General features: G+C 55.7%; 1 protein-coding gene across 1 annotated transcript in view; it reads left to right on the top strand.

The window, feature by feature from the left end:
* Nucleotides 1-18,138, top strand: part of JAML (junction adhesion molecule like) — a 29,583-nt gene that overhangs the window by 9,997 nt on the left and 1,448 nt on the right. The window contains exons 4-9 of the mRNA XM_055133249.1: nt 1,466-1,691; nt 7,175-7,287; nt 9,139-9,361; nt 12,235-12,379; nt 15,239-15,290; nt 17,109-17,195. Of these exons, the coding sequence (XP_054989224.1) occupies nt 1,466-1,691; nt 7,175-7,287; nt 9,139-9,361; nt 12,235-12,379; nt 15,239-15,290; nt 17,109-17,195 (846 nt within the window). The remainder of the gene's footprint in view (nt 1-1,465; nt 1,692-7,174; nt 7,288-9,138; nt 9,362-12,234; nt 12,380-15,238; nt 15,291-17,108; nt 17,196-18,138) is intronic.

The following is an 18,138-nucleotide window of genomic DNA, read 5'->3' as shown; positions in this document are numbered from 1 at the left end:
GTGGGAGGGCTGAGGGCCCAGAGAGAGCATCCAGGCTAAGCACGGCCTCGGAATGAGGTCACCGCCAACTTTGTTCGCAGGCCAGCGACGGGGCACGCGCTCCTTCAGCACTGCCCTGCCTGTTGGTGCCCGAGGGAGGGATCCGTGCTTTCTCCTCCACAGCCGTGTGAGGCGCTGCCGTTAGCACAGGCAGAGAACCTGGATGGGGTCTGTGCGAGAGACGGCAGCGCCCGAAATCCTGTCAGAGAGGCCATGGGGCTGCTCTCACGTCAGGGTCCTTTGTGAAATATGTCCCAAGAAACGTGGGACCGGGCTGGAGCGCTAGAACAAAGGTTAAGGTGTCTGCCTGCCGTGTGGCTGAAGCTGCGACCTTGGTTTGAATCCCAGCACCAGCCTCCTTGGGCCCTGAGCATTGCCAGACATGGTCCTGAGCACAGCCAGGAGTGGCTCCTGAGCACTGCAGATTGTGACCCCTCACACACACATACAAAGAACAGAACAGAAAATGTGTTAGGGGGGCTGGAGTGATAGCACAGTGGGTAGGGCATTTGCCTTGCATGCGGCTGACCCAGGTTCAATTTCCAGCATCCCATATGGTCCCCTGAGCACCGCCAGGAGTAATCCCTGAGTGCAGAGCCAGGAGTAACCCCTGTGCTTCACCGGGTGTGACCCCCCCAAAAAAAAATTGAAAAAAATTTGAAAAAAAAAAAAGAAAGAAAATGTGTTAGTGACAGATCCCAGCACTTGCCAATGAGATCTTATCCGTGGAGCTCAGAGCATGTTATCCCGATATATCCTCACTCAGAGTTTTACCACTACTTCTTATTATATGTGCGATAGACCGGTAGAATTTACAACTTATTAGGGTCCCCCCCCACAGCCTATTGATAGCTCCCTTGTGCCTTTGCTGCCTTCTGGGAAACTTGAGAGGGGCTTGCCCTAAATTCTCCCAGCCCACCCGAGGTTTGCCTTTGGAGTCCAGCCAATGGGGGGGCAGCAAACAGGGGAGGTGGGGACACGGCAATCATCTTCTGGGCGATTGTTTATATTTATCACTAATAAAGAATATTGTGGGACCCTGTATCTCCAGTTATCCCTGTATAAGATGGATCACAGAGCCTCGTGCATGTTAGAATATTGCCCTGACGTGATTATGCGGCATACTAATTTTACTCTATTTAGTTGGGGGAGGTCTCCTGAGCTCGGGCTGGGGACCACTCCTGGTGACTTTGACCAACCAGGCTGCTGCTTCAGCCCGAGGCCTGATGACAGGGCGCTGGTCGGACTGTCGGGGATGACCTAGCACTAATTTCCTCTACCCCTGTGGAGTCTCTTGGGCCCCTGGCACACGATATTCATGAATTGGGGTTCCAGGTCGCTTTTGCTCCCCAGGATGCTGATAGCACAGCGTCCTCGGCAGGACAGGGCCTTGGTCTAGATTCTCCCCACGTCCTGTTTCCTCCAGGAGGAGTACGTGCTGTTCTATTACTCCAACCTCAGCGTGCCCACGGGCCGCTTCCAGCATCGAGCGAAGCTGGTGGGGAACATCTCAGGCGGGGACGGCTCGCTCCTGCTCCAGAATGTGCAAGAGGCCGACCAGGGGACCTTCACCTGTGAGATCCGCGTGGCCAAGGAGAGCCAGGTGTGGAAGAAGGCCGTGCGGCTGCGGGTCCTGCCCGCCGAGCCCAGAGGTAAGGGCCTGCTGCCCCAGGGACCGGGCGGGAAGGGAGCAAGCCAAGGCCTGGGATCTAACACAGAGCAATGCTTCATGCAGTGCTTTCAGTGAAAAGTGACGAGAAACTTTCTTTTTTTAAAAAAAAAAAATATTGTTTTAATTGAATCATTGTGACATCGACCCTCACAAAGCTGTTCATGATTAGGTTTCAGTCAATGATGAGAAACTTTCCTCCCGGTGAAAACCAGGAGAAGGAAGCCCAGTTCTCTTCATTGTCCGTTCTTTAATTATCTGAGACTGACAGATTAAGCGGCTTGCCCGCCTCAGTTCACATTTGTTTAATCTAGGTCTGCCAGCACCTCTGACGATGAAGTTCACAGTCTCTCTCCTCTCCTCTCCTCTCCTCTCCCCTCCTCTCCTCTCCCCTCCCCTCCCCTCCTCTCCTCTCCCCTCCCCTCCCCTCCCCTCTCCTCCCCTCTCCTCTCCTCTCCTCCCCTCCCCTCTGCTCCCCTCTCCTCCCCTCCCCTCTCCTCCCCTCCCCTCCCCTCTCCTCCCCTCCCCTCCCCTCCCCTCCCCTCTCCTCTCCTCCCCTCCCCTCTCCTCCCCTCCCCTCCCCTCTCCTCCCCTCCCCTCCCCTCTCCTCTCCTCTCCTCTCCTCTCCTCTCCTCTCCTCTCCTCTCCTCTCCTCTCCTCCCCTCCCCTCCCCTCCCCTCCCCTCCCCTCCCCTCTCTCATTCCCAAGCAGTGCCTTGGAGTCCTGTGGCTCCACTGGCAATGTTTTTTAAAATTTTTTATTAGAGAATCGCTGTGATGTACAGTTACAAACTTATGAACTTTTGTGTTTGCATTTCACTCATACAGTGATGGTTTACCCATCTCTCCACCAGTGCCCATTCACCTCCACCAATGATCCCAGTATCCCTCTCACCACCCCCACCCCACCCTGCTTCTGTGGCAGGACATTCCATTTTGTTATCTTTCCTTTAGGGTGTTGTAGTTTGCAAGAGAGGTATTGAGTGGCCTTCGTGTTCAGTCTATAGTCTACTTTTAGTTTGCATCTTCCAACCCGAATGGGTCCTCCTGACATCCTCTACTTGGTGTTCCCTCTCTATCTGAGCTGCCTTTTCCCCTAGCATGTGAGGCCAGTTTCCAAGCTGTGGGGCAGACTTCCTTGTCCTGATCTCTACTACTCTTGGGTGTTAGTCTCCCACTCTGTTATTTTATATTCCACAGGTGAGTGCAATCTTTCTATGTCTGTCTCTCTCTTTCTGACTCATTTCACTTAACATGATACTTTCCATGGTGATTCACTTATATGCAAATTTCATGACTTCATCTTTTCTAACAGCTGCATAGTACTCCTTTGTGTAGATGTACCAAAATTTCTTTAACCAGTCATCTGTTTGGGGGCACTGTTTTTTTTTTCCAGACTTTGGGCTATTGTGCTGCAGTGAACATACAAATGCAGATGTCATTTCTACTATACCTTTTTGCCTCTCCAGGATATATTCCCAGGAGTGGTATTGCTGGGTCAAATGGGAGCTCAATTTCTAATTTTTTGAGAATAGTCCATATTGTTTTCCAAAAGGGCTGAACCAGTCGGCATTCCCACCAGCAGTGAAGGAGAGTCCCTTTCTCCCCACATCCATGCTAACACCGGTTGCTTTTGTTCTTTTGGATGTGGGCCAGTCTCTGTGGTGTGAGATGATTTCTCATTGTTGTTTTAATCTGCATCTCCCTGATAATTAGTGACATAGAACATTTTCTCATGTGTCTTTTAGACATTTGGATTTCTTCTTTGAGAAAATTTCTGTTCATTTCCATCCCCCATTTTTTGATGGGGTTGGGGGTTTTCTTCTTGTAGAGTTCAACCAGTGCCTTGTATATCCTTGATATCCACCCTTATCAGATGGATATTGGATGAATATCCTTTCCCATTCTGTAGACTGTCTTTGTATTTTGGTCAGTTTCTTTTGAGGTGTAGAAGCTTCTTAGTTTAAGGTAGTCCCATTTGTTTATCTCTGTTTTCACTTGCTTGGCCATCCACTGGCAATTTTTGGCCCATCAGTTTAACTCAAGGATTCGAAGATGCCATGTTGCTTGGACCCTGCAGTGCCAGAGTGATCGGGCCAGCGGTGCTAGGACCTTTCGGGGCACACCTGTCAGTGCTTGGGGAACCATGACACATACCAGTGTCAGGAACTGAACCTGGGTCAGACTCATATGCCCTAATTGCTGACTATCTCCTGGTCCCAGTCCACAGTCTCTTGTCGATAATCCCCATGATTTATCCGCATGGATGCTGCCGTCTTACTTTTCGGCCTGTGATAAGGGTCCCGGGAGCTAAAAGCATGATGAGCAAACCCCTTTAGCTCCTGTGTTCCTCACTGTTTTCTTTGAAACCAGGAAGTGTGGCTTCAAGCCAAAGACAGACCAACTCGAACTCGCCCCGGACACGGGGAGCTGCCCCGCTTGGTGGAGGCTGGCTGGTCCCACATGAAATCTCCCCGTTTACCGTCACTGCTAATTTTTTCAGCCAAGTTTACCTTTTGATTTCATCATTTGTCTATGATTCATCTGACTCAGTCCCCTTTCTTCATTGTTCCTATTTTAAATGCCAGGGATTCTCCTTACAAACAAACCCATGCTGGCTCTGGCATCCTTCCACTTCTGCTTCCGGCCCAGGTGGATGGCGAGGCGAGTGCTCGGACCTGGCTCTGAGGACTGGCTCCCCCACCCGGCCTTCTCTGGGAGACGGGAGGCTGATGGAGGTTATCTCGGAATGAGTATCGACTTGCCGATACGTTGTGTGCCAGGAACGAGGCGCAGCCCGGAACCTCAAAATGACTCAGATTGTTTGGGTATCATGATCGTGGGTGATGTGCTGCTGGATTTAGAAGAAGTTTCTTTCCCTACTGATATTATGGGGAATGAATTTTTATCACTGTCAAGATCATTCCCTCTAAGTGAATTTATAGTTCATTACATACATACATACACACACACACACACACACACACACACACACACACGTAGTTTGTTTGGCATTTTTTAGGGGGTATACACCTGGCAGTGCTCGGGGATTACTCCTGACTCTGCATTCAGGGATCACTCCTGGTGGGATTGAGGAGACCACCTGGGGAGTTGGGATCCACCCTGGGCTGGCTGAGTGCGAGGCAAGCGCCCTGCCCCCTGTACTGTTATCACTGCAGCCCCATAATGTTGTCTTTGCCTCTATTCCCATAGCGCTTCTCTCCTGGAAGGAACGTTGAATGTTCTCCCAGGGGAACACTGTGGATGAAAAGCTGCCTTGTGCCCTGTGCTTCGTCTTGAAGCGCTCTCCCTGACTTTCTCGGGTCAGGCTCCGTCTGCCGGAGACCCGGGCTTGCAGCTCCCTCCGGGCCATCCTTTCTATCGCTTCTTACTTGACTTTGTGACTGTGTCGAGTGTTAGTGCTGAGTCACACCACCTTCCTAATTGCTTTTCTCTGCAAAGCACCTCTTCAGACAGCAGGTTATTTCAAGCACGTGTGACCGATGCTGGGTCAGCTGCCAGGAGAGACAAGCAGAAAGAAGAGCTTAGGGGTCAGAAAGCCAGGAGAGGAGGCTGGCCAGGGGACGCAAGTGGAGAGGTGGGGGCTGGGATGGAGACAGCGGGAAGGCAGGAGGAAGGCTGGTTGCTGCTTTCTGTTTGGCCTGGTCAGCACCGAGCCCTGTGACCTGCACTCCAGCCAAGGCTGCGTCTTCAGCCAATCCAGAGGCACCATAGCATAGAATAAAGGAGGCTGGAGCCCAGGGCCCCATGATTCAGTTTCAGCCAGGAGGGCTCGTGGGTTATAAAGAATGAGAGGGGCTGGAGCGATAGCACAGCGGGTAGGGCGTCTGCCTTGCACACGGCCAACCCGGGTTTGATTCCCAGCATCCCATATGGTTTCCCGAGCACTGCCAGGACTAACTCCTGAGTACCTGAGCCAGGAGTAACCCCTGTGCATCGCCGGATGTGACCCAAAAAAAAAAAGAATGAGATGAGAGTGAAATGACTTTCCACTTCCTGTTGTGCAGATGTGGTTGTCTGAGTCGGTGAACTGAAAGTGGGAGGCTTCTGTGCTTCCCCAGCCCCTTGAGTTGGAATGGGGGCTCATTCTGGGCCTGGCGAAGGAGAGGGGGACTCAAGGGGACCACAGAGTGTTTATTACAGAGAGTGGATGGGGCAGGGCCCCTCAGCTGTGATGTGTGTGGAGGGCCCTCTCAGGCCCAGGATGCCACGCATGGTCATGGATGGTGACCTGGATTCCACTCCCGAGTGTCCGTGCCCAAACACGGGGTTCTGTTGTGAGGTTCTGAATGGTTCCCGCCCCCGCCCCCAAGCAGTAGGTGTCCTGGCTGTCTCGCTAGGTAGGTGACCTGAGTGAAGTGGGGAGCAAGGAAGGTGGCGGCCTCCATAGAGAGTGTGGCAGTGCCCCACCCGCCCACCCAGGCCTCCTGGGGCTAGTGCTGGGGGCACTTAGGTCTGGGAAGGTCTGCAGTGAGCACTGCACAGGGCACATGCCCGTGCCTTCCACCTCCCAAGGCTGTTTGGGCTGTACTGTAGTCCACTCGGTCTTCACGGTATGGGTACTGGTCCCCAGTTCAGATATGTTGACTCTGGGTCATCTCGATAGAGAAGCCGTGGCCTCACGCCGGAGCGAGGGATTGTTCCAGCAGAAAAGGGAAAATCAATCCTTGTCTCCACCTCGTAGGGGCTGAGTTTGGGAGGAAAGAGAGGAGAGAAGTGAGAGGAGAGAGGAGAGGGCGAGAGAGAGAGAGGGAGAGAGAGAAAGAGAGAGAGGAGAGAGAATAGAAGAGGAGAGAGAGGGAGGGACAGATAGCGGGAAAGAGAGAGAGGGACAGAGAGGGGAAGGAGAGAGAGAGAGGAGAGAACGAATGGAAGAGAAGAGGGAGAGAGAGTGGGGGGGGAGAGAGAAAGGGAGGGAGAGGAAAGAGAGGGAGGGAGAAAAAGAGGGGGAGAGAGGGGGGAGAGAGATAGAGGGGAAAGAGGCAGAGAGAGAGAGAGAGAGAGAGAGAGAGAGAGAGAGAGAGAGAACGCGCTGGTTTAAGGGGCTATTATGCTGCTTGCTTTGCAAATTGTTGGTATTTTTCCCAAACTCTGCCACTTGAGGCTTTCTCTGCAGACGAGAGTGTTGCTGGGGGGAGGGCTGGGAACCTTGGGGTTCCTCTTTCCTGCCCTGTCACATGTCCCTGCTGGTGCTTCTCCCCGTAGGGGAGCAGTCTCGCCTTCTCGGGGCTCCTGCTGCCCTGTTTCTCCACCTCTGGATTTCTGGCCTTCGTGCTCATGCTTTGGGGCTGGCACCGAGGTAGCTTTCTTCACCCACTTGCCTCGTTTCTCCCTCTGAGAGAAGCTCTGGCCAGGCCAGGCCAGGCCCCCTTCCTCCCCGCCTCCTTCATTCCCAGCAGTGATCCTCCAGGTGTGTGACTGACTGGCTGTGCTCTCTTCTCCCCAGAGCTCACGGTGCAGGTGGGGGGCTCGACCCAGATGGGGTGCGCCTTCCAGAGTACAGAGGAGAGCCCCTTAACTGAGGTGGAGTGGAGTTTCTCGTCAGGAGAGCAGGCCCAGGTAAGGGGAGGGGGGAGGGCGGTCATGGCGCAGGCCTGGAGCCTTCGAGGGCGGGGCCTTCTCTGAGTTTGGCTACTGTCCTGGGCTACTTCAGTGTACAGGTGGAAAAGATAACTCTAGTGAGGTCCATGGTGATAACAAAGAAGAAAAAGAGGAGGAGGAGAAGGAGGAGGGTTATCTCATGGGAATGTCAAAGCAGGAAATAGCAGTTATTTCATTAAACTGGATCTTGGCTTGGACCCAGGCTGTAGGGGCCAAGGTGTGCTATGGGGCCTTTGCAGGTCGCTCTTGGTTAATAAACATTAAGGTTCCTAGGGGATTTCGCAGCTCTGTTTTCAGATATGTTGACTCTGGGCCACCTCGATAGAGAAGTCATGCACCCACTCGATCCCTCTGTGTCTGGTGTCACGGCCATGGTCCCAGGGTCACCTCTGGGAGCTTATTGTGAACTTAAATATCATGCCCTGAGTCACAGCAGAAAGTCGGATGCCAGTTGACATTTCAAGTTGTGTCTTTGTGAGGTGAGGGGAGGCAGGTGTTTACATTCCTGTTGGTGTCTGTGGGGCCATTTCCTGTACTTTAAAAAGCTTTAAAAAGGCTGAAGTGATAGCATAGTGGGTAGGGCATTTGCCTTGCACACGGCTGACTCAGGTTTGATACGCAGGATCCCATCTGGTCCCCTGAGCACCGCCAGGGGTAATTCCTGAGTGCAGAGCCAGGAGTGACCTGTGTGCAAAAAGCAAAAAAAAAAAAAAAAAAACCTTTAAGAAAGACAACCGTAATTACAGCCTTTGTGTTTGTGTTCCAGGGTCTATGTAGCACATCTTTGTTTTATTTTAATTGAATCACCGTGAGATACAGTTACAAAGCTTTCATGTTTGATTTCAATCATACAATGATTGAACACCCATCCCTCCACCAATGTACATTTTCTACCACCAATGTCCCCAGTATCCCTTCCCTCTCCCATCCCACCCCTCCCCCTGCCTCTATGGCAGACAGTTTCCCTCTTACTCTCTACTTATGGGCATTATGGTTTGCAATACAGATACTGAGAGGCCATCATGTCTGGTCCTTTATGCTTTCAGCACACATCTCCCGTCCCTAGAGATGCCTCCAACCATCACTGACTTAGTGATCCCTTCTCTCTCCCAGCTGTAGCACATCTTTTGATTTAGTTATCTTGGTTTGAGGCCACACCTGGCAGTGCTCAGGCCTCACACCTGGCTCTGTGCTCAGGGACATTCCTGGTGAAGCTCTGGGCATCAAACTGGGGCCAGTTGTATGCAAGGCAAGTGGGGACATGGAAGCAAAGAGACAGTGGGGATGTGGCTGCCCTTGCGTGTCCTTGGTCAGCTGAGAGCTGTGAGGGAGACGTGGCGCCCCAGTCCAAGTGCCTGGCCAGCCTGAAGATTCTGGTTTGGAGGAGAAAAAAACACCCACATCAGGTTTCACCTGTGCCAGGTACCAGTTGGAAATCCAACTGGCAATGCCCCGCAAAGCAAAGATGTACTTTCATTGGAGAAGTCACAGAAAGACAGTCCCTCGGGCGGGAGAGGTACGCCAGGGTTAAGGGTGCACGTGACTGACCCCAATTCAGTCCCCAGCACCCCACTTGGTCCTCTGAGCTCCACAAGACGTGATCCCTGAGCCCTGCTGGGTGTGCCCCAGACCAAAATGACAGTCCCTTGTCACCACTCCTAGCCCCACCTACCAGCTGGAACAGGCCAGCAGTGTGTCCACTAGGTCTGACGTCCCCGCTGGTCCCTTTACTGCCCACATGGGGTCGCAGAGTGCGGAGACCCCACCTCCCAGGCCCGGCCCCACTCACACTTTGCCCTTCCCTTCCAGGAGGAGGTGGTGCTCCCCGGCACCCCTGGGAGACAGCCCCAGGACCGGAGTCGCTTCCAGAACCGCGTGAGCCTGGCGGGGGCCGCATCCAACCCCGAGGGCGCCATCACACTGCACGGGGTGAGGGAGTCTGATGGAGGAAGCTACACGTGCAGCGTGCACCTGGGGGGCCAGGTGCTGAGGAAGACCAGCGTGCTGCACGTGGCCCTGCCGGGAGCCAGGAGTAGGTGACGGTGGTCCGGGCAGGCCGGAGGCCCGGGTGCCAGCTGAAGGAGCATTGGGTACCCAGGCCCCCTAGTTCTGCCTCTGCTGGCATCTGTTGGGAAAAGGAGCAAATGGGTTTTAGGGTTTTAAAAATTTTTATTTATTTATTTATTTATTTATTGCTTTTTGGGTCACACCCGGCGATGCACAGGGGTCACTCCTGGCTCTGCACTCAGGAATCACCCCTGGCGGTGCTCAGGGGACCATATGGGATGCTGGGAATCAAACCCGGGTTGGCCACGTGCAAGGCAAACGCCCTACCCGCTGTGCTATCGCTCCAGCCCCCGGCTTTTAAATTTTAATGATGACTAAATTTTGGTTTGGGGCCACACCTGCCGATGCTTAGGGGCTGCTCCCGTTCCGTGTTTGGGCGTCACTCCTGGGGGTGCAGGGGGACCTCACGTCGGAACCCAGCGCCCCAGCATGTAGACATGCATCAGCCCGTGGAACTGTGTCCTGCCCATGTTTTGGTTTTTTTTGTGGGGGGCATGCTTTATGGTGTACTTGGGTCTCTCCCGGCAGTTCTGGGATAGTGCAGGTGAGGGGGGGCAGCTGCCTTCGAGACCCCGGCCTTCCTCCCCGCCCTGCCTCTGTCCTGCGGGGAGGGTGCTCAGGGAGGGATGCGGCCGAGTGCGGCCATGTGACTGCATTCGGGAGTGACGTTGTGGGCGCCAGTGGAAGGGCCGAGAAAGCAGGAGGCCCCGAGCCCAGCGGAGGGAATGTCTGACCAGAGCACATGTCCAGGCGCATGGCTCGGAGCTTGGTCAGTGGGGGCTCCGGGTAAATCGTCACCAGCAAGGGAGTCAGGGTGTAGCCTGTGGACTTTGCCCGCGCAGGGCCCTGCGGCTGGGGTGTGTGGCTCAGGGTGTGGGGATGGAGCGCCCTGTGTCCTCCACTTAGCGTCTGTGGAGCAGCTTCCTGTGATGGCAGAATGTGCCAGCTGGAGTGGGCCCGGCTCACTGGCTCTGTGGGCACCCAGTGACTCTCCCCCACCCCTTTCTCTGCGCCCACACCCCCAGGATCCCCTATACTGGGCTCTTCTGAAGTGCTCGGGGCTGCCCCTCTTCGGGCTTGTTCTCGCCTCCCCCATCCGACTCTGCCCTCCTCCTCTCAGCCCTACCCTCGCTCATGCTCACAGGGTGGGTCCCGTGGCTTCCTTTTCCTTGAAGCCACTTCATGGGAATCCACACCCCACAGTCTGCTTGGCAAGGCCAATGCGTGGTGCCTGCTGGATTCAGCCTTGTGCCCCTTCACCCCCTTCACTTTTCCTTCTGACAGAGCCTGCGGGTGTGTGCCCCCTGCCTCCTCCGTCCTCCTCTCCCCAGTACCCCGTGTCTCGGTGTGGGGGTCGCCCCCACCGCGCCCTGCCCACCCAGTTTACACTGCTCTCCCAAGCAGTACCGGCCAGGATACTCTTTCCTGGACTCATTTCTGCATATCACACCATTGTCTGTACCCCGGAGAAGCCAGCGCGGCCCAAAGTCTTACATGAAGAATCCATGTCAAGGGCCCGAGTGACAACGTAGTGGGGAGAAGCGTTTACCTTGCGTGTCGCCAAACTGAGTTTGGTCACCGGCATCCCACATGATCCCTTGAGCACCGCCAGGAGTGATCCCTGAGCATTGTTGGGTTTGCTCCCCTCCTCCCACCACCCCAAAAGACTTCCATGTGCAGACCTGCCCCATCTGTACCTTTGTCCCTGCCCAGTAATGCCGCCCAGCACCCGGGGAGGGACGGTGCTGGAGATGTGGAGTGAGCTTGAGTCTCCCCTTCCTGTGACCCCATTTGCACCGGGCTCCCCTGTCCCTTCTCTCTGCTCCTTCCCAGACTGGCCCTGCCATCCGCTGCTCCCCCCTGGTTCCTGCACAGTCCGGGGCAGTCCTGGGAGTCCAGGCCCCGCACAGCCATCTGCATTTTCTGCAGCGCAGATTCCAACAGTCCCTTCCCCAGAGTTTCTCCAAGACTGCAGAGAAAGAGCCAGAGACCCAGTGGGGTCACTAGGATCCTCCTGGCGTGGCCCCGTGATCTCTCCCGTCTAATCACCCACCACTCCCACATGGGTGACCTTTGAGCCAGGCGGCCTGAAGAGCATTGTCCTCCTGGCGGGCATCCAGGCTGTGCCTGTCCCGGTTCCTCGGGGCTCCCCCGACCCTTCCCCCCACAAACTCCACGTTTCCCCAAGACTCAGCTGCAAGCCACAGCGGTTGATTCTCAGCTCTGTCCCCCTCTTCTCCGTGTCCCCCTGCGCCCCCTCCAGACTCAGCCTGGGCACTCAGGCCTCCGAGTGAGGCGGGCATGGCTCTCTGTGCCTGGGGTACCCGGGAGGTGGCCAAGTGCTTGAGGGACACGAGTGAGGGAAGCACCGTGGGGAGGTGCCCCTGAGTGCGTCTGCCCCTGGACCTGAGTCACTTCCCCAGAGAAAGGTCCTGCTCCTCCACCTTCCTACACGCCCGGGCTCCGTGCTGTCTGGCACAGTGCCTCCAAGGAGGGAATCCTGGGGCTGGAGAGGGCGCTCGGGCTGAGTGTGTGCCAACACGCTATGCATGCAGGACCCTGGGTTTGGTCCCAGGCACTGCAGGGGCCCTGAGCACAGAGCTGGGAGCAGCTCTTAAGCACTGGCCTGTGTCCTGCCTCTGCCTCCTCCCTCCTACCTTAATTCCATCTTGGGGGGGCGGCAAGGGCACTCACCTCGCCCCACCCAGTGTGGACGGTGGGCCCAAGCATTTCAGCATGCGGTGCCTTCTGGCCCTCTGCCCCACGGCTGACCTTCCCGCTGGCTGCCCCCCATTTCCGGTGTGCCGAGGCTCTCTCCTGCTTCTTCCCTCTCCTAAGCACTGGTGACCGCCGTCATGCCAAGGCCCGAGGCCCTGGGCGGAAACCATCTGGTGATGCTGGTGGGGATCGTCTGTGCCACCATCCTGCTGCTCCCCGTGCTCCTCCTGCTCGTGGTGAGACGGTGCCGATGCCAGGACCACAGGTACCAGGGCTGCCCTGGTGGGGGGATCCCGCTGCCCCCCGACCCCAGCGCGGGGCCCTCACGCCTTTTTCCTTGGGTCCTCTCCTGAGGTCATCTACATCTGCCCTCGCTGCCCTCTGCCCCCACATTCTGTTCCCTGAGCTCCCAGGGGTGGGGGGGGCAGCACAGCCCCATGCCCACTGCTGCTTCACACACGTTGCCAGCTTTGGGAGAACAGGGCTCCCCGAGGGTCATTCCTGGCCACACCCGGCCCAGCTGTCCGGGTGGGTGGCTCCTTGTTTCATTCTGCCTGTGCTCTGTGGTGCTGGGGGCCACCCTGGAAGTTCTCGGAGGTCCCCAGGCTATATACTCAGGCAGCTCTGGGGGTCCCCACCACGCCAGGATTGGACTCAGGGCCTTGTGGGGGTTTGGCACATGCTCCAGCCCTTTGAACTCTCTCCCTGTCCCCACATCATCAGCTCCGTTACCTATGGTGGTTTAAGAGCAGAATTAAAAGTGTAAATTGTGGGGCTGGAGCGGTAGCACAGAGGGTAGGGTGTTTGCCTTGCATGTGGCCGACCCGGGTTCAATTCCCAGCATCCCATATGGCCCCCCCGAGCACTGCCAGGAATGATTCCTGAGTGCAGAGCCAGGAGTAACCCCTGTGCATCGCTGGGTGTGACTCAAAAAGAAAAAAAAGAATGTAAATCGGGTGTGAGAAGTATCCTGAGAAATGCGTGGCTTCTGGCTTACCTGCTCTAGAGGCTTCTGTATGTCAAAGGTCAGTTCCTGAGGTGGCTTTAGACAACTATTGATCCTGCTGTGCCCGACCAGTGGCTCACGCTCATATGTGGTTTAGTGAACAGGAGGCAGCTCCAGTCACAAGAGGGTATTTTTGTTCGGGGGCCACATCCAGCAGTGCATGGGGCTACCCCTGGCTGGGTGCTATGGGGTTGCTCCCAGCGGTGTGCAGGGGAGCGTGCAGTGCTAGGGAAGGAACCCCGATCCCCTGCGTGCAGACCAGAGCCCCAGCCCTCTGAGTCCTGGCTGTGCCCTGAGGGACATTCCTAGCCACATCCGGCCCAGCTGTGTGAGGTGGATGGTTCCTTGTTTCGTTTTGCCTGGGCTCTGTGCTGCTGGGGCCATCCTGGAAGGTCTTTCCGAAGGCTGCCCCAGGGCCAGTCATGTCTTGCCGGAGACTGGATCACAGCAGCACTTTCCATGCTTACTGCGGGATGGAACCTGGGTCGGCTGTGTGCAAGGCAACCGCCCTCCCCACTGTAAACATCGCTCGGCCCAACTGCTCCAGTCTTGAGGCCCTGGGGCGGCCTTCGGAAAGACCTTCCAGGATGGCCCCAGCATCCTGGGGCCAGACATGGGACTCTGGGGGTGCCCGTGTCCCAGGAAGGGCTCCCGTGGGCGCTGAGTCAGGCTGACTTTCCCCCACGGAACATGGACACTGCTCCCTCTCCCAGTCAGCTGACTTTGCATTTGAGCCTCAGTGGGCATCTCAGAGGGTCTTTGCTTTGAGTATACCATTAAGAATTCTGCAGCACAAGTGAGATTCTCCCCACCCCCCAACCCCCCCCACACACGCGGGTTCTATTTCCATTCCCCTCCCTCCTCTGGGCCTCAGTTTTCCTCAAAATGAAGGCCGGCGCGTGCCTGTCTCTAGTTTATTGCACGACCACTTCTGACAGCCTGGCTGAGACTGTGCATAAACATAGACCCCGTGTTTGTCTGCTTGTAGACCACACCTGGCAATACTCAGGGGTTACTCCCGGCTCTGCACTCAGGATTCACTCCTGGTAGTGCTCGGGGGCCATCTGGGATGCCGGGATGGATGGAACCCAGGTGGGCCACGTGCAAGGCTAATGCCCTACCCGCTGCACTGTCTCTCCAGTCCAGCAGTGGTACTTTGGAAAAGCAGGTGACATAAGGCGCTTGCTGGGACTTCTGTCCCAGCTTGCATTACTTTACAGTGAGAACAGATGTGGTGATGATCAGAAGGTACAGGGCTGCTGTTTTTCCACAAAAATAGATGGTTTCTCTCCTAACCTCAGTCCATTGATGCCAAGGCTGCAGCTTGCGATAATTAAAGCACATCAAGTGCGAGCCACCAGTGGTACACACTGGAGTCAACATGTGAATCCTGAATATATATTTTCAGCTCTTCCATAGACCAAAATGGAATAAAAATTTAAAAAAATAGAAAAAATATATCAGACTATCTGTACAGCACATTCAGGAGGCCGGTGGTCTGGGAACTGAGCCAGAACCAGCGGGAGGTGTTTGGGGATGGGGCGGCGTGGGAGTGGCCTCTTCCTGGGAGAGCCCTGGGGCGTGGACTGGTCTCCGCCAGCTGCTGCTGCCCCCTGCTGGTGCGCACAGTACCGGGTCCACGCACTGATGGTCCCTCTTCAGTTACACAGAGTCACGGTGGACATTGAGACATTGGAGTTGTCTCTTCAGCCCAAATAAGTCAAGAATGATTCTTGCTCTCCACAACACAGCTGCCCTGCTGCGTCTCGCACACACTGGCCTGGCCGGAGGAGTCTGGAAAGAATAGATTCCCCAGGGTTTGCTCCGTGAGGTCCCCTGGAGGCCCCCCACCCACCACCTTGTTTTCTTTGATTTTGTTTTTGGGCCACACCCAGAATGTAGATTGTTTCAGGGGTTCCTCGTCCTGGCTCTGCACTCACAAATAACTCCTGGGGGTGCTCAGGGGACCATATGGGATGCCGGGATCGAACTCGGGTTGGCAAGTGTGTGCAAGGCAAACACCCTCGCCGCTGTGCTGTCACTCCAGCTCCCAAGATCCCCTGTGATGGATGATACCGTGACAGTGGGTTAATGCCACATATTTTTCATCTCTTGCAGCATGGCAGCTTCTACTAAAAGCCTGGAGAACACGAAGAAGGCTCTGCCAGAGGTGAGGGAAGGCGCTTGCCCTTTGGCTCGTGGAGCCTGTGTGTGTGTGTGTGTGTGTGTGAGAGAGAGAGAGAGAGAGAGAGAGAGAGAGAGAGAGAGAGAGAGAGAGAGAGAGAGAGAGAGAGAGAGAAAGAGAGAGAGAGAAAGAGAGAGAGAGAGAGAGAGAGTGTGCATGCATGCCATTCATCCTCAGTGACCCCCCCCCCCATGTCTGACTCATCATCTCACCATTCAGACTCAACACAGAGGTGGGGGGCTGGCCCAGAGCAGGGGCAGGGGAAGTCTCCTCCAGGAGGGGAACCCCGGCAGGCGGGAAGCACATCCTAGAAGCCCACCTATGGGCTTGATGTCAGGATGCCCGAGCATCACCCCCATCCTGCGCCTCCTCAGGACAGAGAGGGTTATTTCCTTTCTCTGTGTGTGGCAGGGGTTGGCTACACCCAGCGATGCTCAGAGCTTACTTCCGCTCTGTGCTTACGGATCTCTCTTTGCGGGCATGGGGAGACCAAATGGGGTGCCAGGGATCAAACCTGGGTTGACTGTTTGCAAGACAAGTGCCTTACCCACTGTACTATACTCTGACCCCAATTCTTTTGGGGGGATGGGCTGAACGCCTTCCCCGGGCCCTCAGGATGGTCACTGGGCACACAGCACTGCCACACAACAGTCCGCTGACACAAGCCAGGAGGGCCCTGGATTCTGGGGCAGGAGGGAGCAGAGGGAGGGCTGTGTGTGTCTGCCACCACGAGAGGGTGTCAGGCTCAGGAGCCGTCAGAGGACCAGTAGAAAGAGAACCCAGAAGAACCTCCCAAGTCAGGAGCAGAGCCGTCAGCGACTGCTACCAGGGACCAAGAAATGACTTCATTTTCTTCAACATTTTCTTCCTATCTTGAAAACAAAAATGGGTCTGACTGATAGTATAGCCAGCAGGCTTTGCAAAAACCCAACCTGGGTTCGATCCCCAGCATCCCTTATGGTCCCACGAGAACCCCCAGGAGTAATTCTCAGTGCAGAGCCAGGAGTAACCCCTGAGCATTACCAGGTGTGGCCCCCCAAACCGAACCAGGCAAAACTTTGTTCAAATTTTTTAGGGTCTGAAGTGATAGTACAGCCTATAGGGCACTTGCCTTGCACGCAACCAACCTAGGTTTGATCCCCGGCCCTCCCAATGCCTTCCAGGAGTGATTTCTGAGCATAGAGCCAGGAGTAACTGGGTGTAGCTCAGAGATGTTCTCCTCTCCCCCCAAAGAAAATAACAAAAATCTCTTAAAATTTTCTCTAAAAATAACTACTGTCCTGTCTTTGGGCTGTTTTTACTTGGCTTTTGTTTGGGGGCCATATCCAGCAGTGTTCAGGGCTTCCTCCTGACTCGGCATTTAGGGCTCACGCCTGGGGGAGTGTGGGAGACCCAGTATGGTGCCAGGGATTGCCCCTGGGCCTCTATGAGTGTGCAGGGCAAGTGCCTTAGCCCGTCTTTGGGCTGTTTGGGACCCTCATGCCCTCTGGCAGAGACCAAAGACGCCCCCCAACATAATGATGGCAAGTGGGTCTCAAACCAGCCCTTGAGAATCAGGCAGTGAGGTGCTGAGAAATTCCTTCCTCGGGTCCTCATTAGAGGGACGGTCACAGGGCACACAGCTCTGGCAGGGTGAGGGAGCCGCCTGCCAGACTGGCACCTCCCCGGGCACTCGCTGCCTGCTGGGTGCTGCGGGCTGAGCTCCCCCCTGCTTGGTGGCTCTCTGGGTGGGCCCGTGCTGGCTTGGGATCCTCTGTCCAGTTCCCACCCTGAGCGACCCACTTGCCACTTCTCTCCCTCTAGAAGCATGTGTATGCGGCCATTGTCACCCCGCCGGTGGTCAGGGAGGAAGAGCCTAGCAGGAAGTTGGAGGCCGAGTACATGACCATGGTAAGGAGGCCGGACTGGGGGATGCCTCCTCGGGGTCACGGTGGTGGTGGTGGTGGGCCTGGGGCCGGGGGGAGCTGTGTGCGGAGTTTTCCCAAGTGGTCGGGAGGGCCCAGAGCCGAGCTTGTGCTGGAGAGAGGCGTCGCCTCAGACCCACTGTCCTTCTCGTCCAGCATGGCCAGCCTTGCAACGGCGGAGAGGAGACGGTTGTGTCAGCGCCACCGTGTACTAATCCAGATCGTGTCTGGGCTCCAGAGCTTGGGACAAAGGGTTCTTTTTTGTCCCCTCCAAAGGTCCCCATTTTTTGTGTGTGTGGTTACTGTTGTTGGGCTGGAGCGATAGCACAGCGGGTCAGGCATTCACCTTGCACGCAGCTGACCTGGGGTTCGATTCCTCCACCCCTCTCAGAGAGCCCAGCAAGCTACCGAGAGTATCTGGCCCGCTCGGCAGAGCCAGGCAAGCTCCCCGTGGCAAACCAATATGCCAAAAACAGTAACAATTCTCACATGGAGACATTACTGGTGCCTGCTCGAGAAATCGATGAGCAACGGGATGACAGTGACAGTGACAGTGGTTGTTGTTCAGTGTCTTTGTTTTAGGAACCACACCCAGTGGTGCTCAGGTACTCCTGGCTTTGTGCTCAGGAATCACTCCCGGCTGGGACTGTGTGAAGTGGTGGGGACTGAATCTGGTTGGTCACCTACAAGGCAGTGCCCTACCCTCTATCCTGTCACTCCAACCTCCCTTTCAAACCTTAGTTGTTTTTTGGGGGGGCATTCCCTACCATACTCTGCCCTGGTGCATCTTGGGCCGGCTTTTGAGCTTAATCCTAGTGCTAGCTCAGAAGTCCAGGAAGGGCCTGGAATTGAACCCAGGACCTATCACGTGCCAGGCATGTGCTTCAGCCCTTGGAGCTCTCTCTCCCGGGCCCAGCCGGTGGCTTCTT

This window comes from Sorex araneus, chromosome 3 (assembly GCF_027595985.1).
Source record: "Sorex araneus isolate mSorAra2 chromosome 3, mSorAra2.pri, whole genome shotgun sequence".
Taxonomy (NCBI): Eukaryota; Metazoa; Chordata; class Mammalia; order Eulipotyphla; family Soricidae; genus Sorex; species Sorex araneus.
This window is presented reverse-complemented; position numbering and strand designations above follow the sequence as displayed.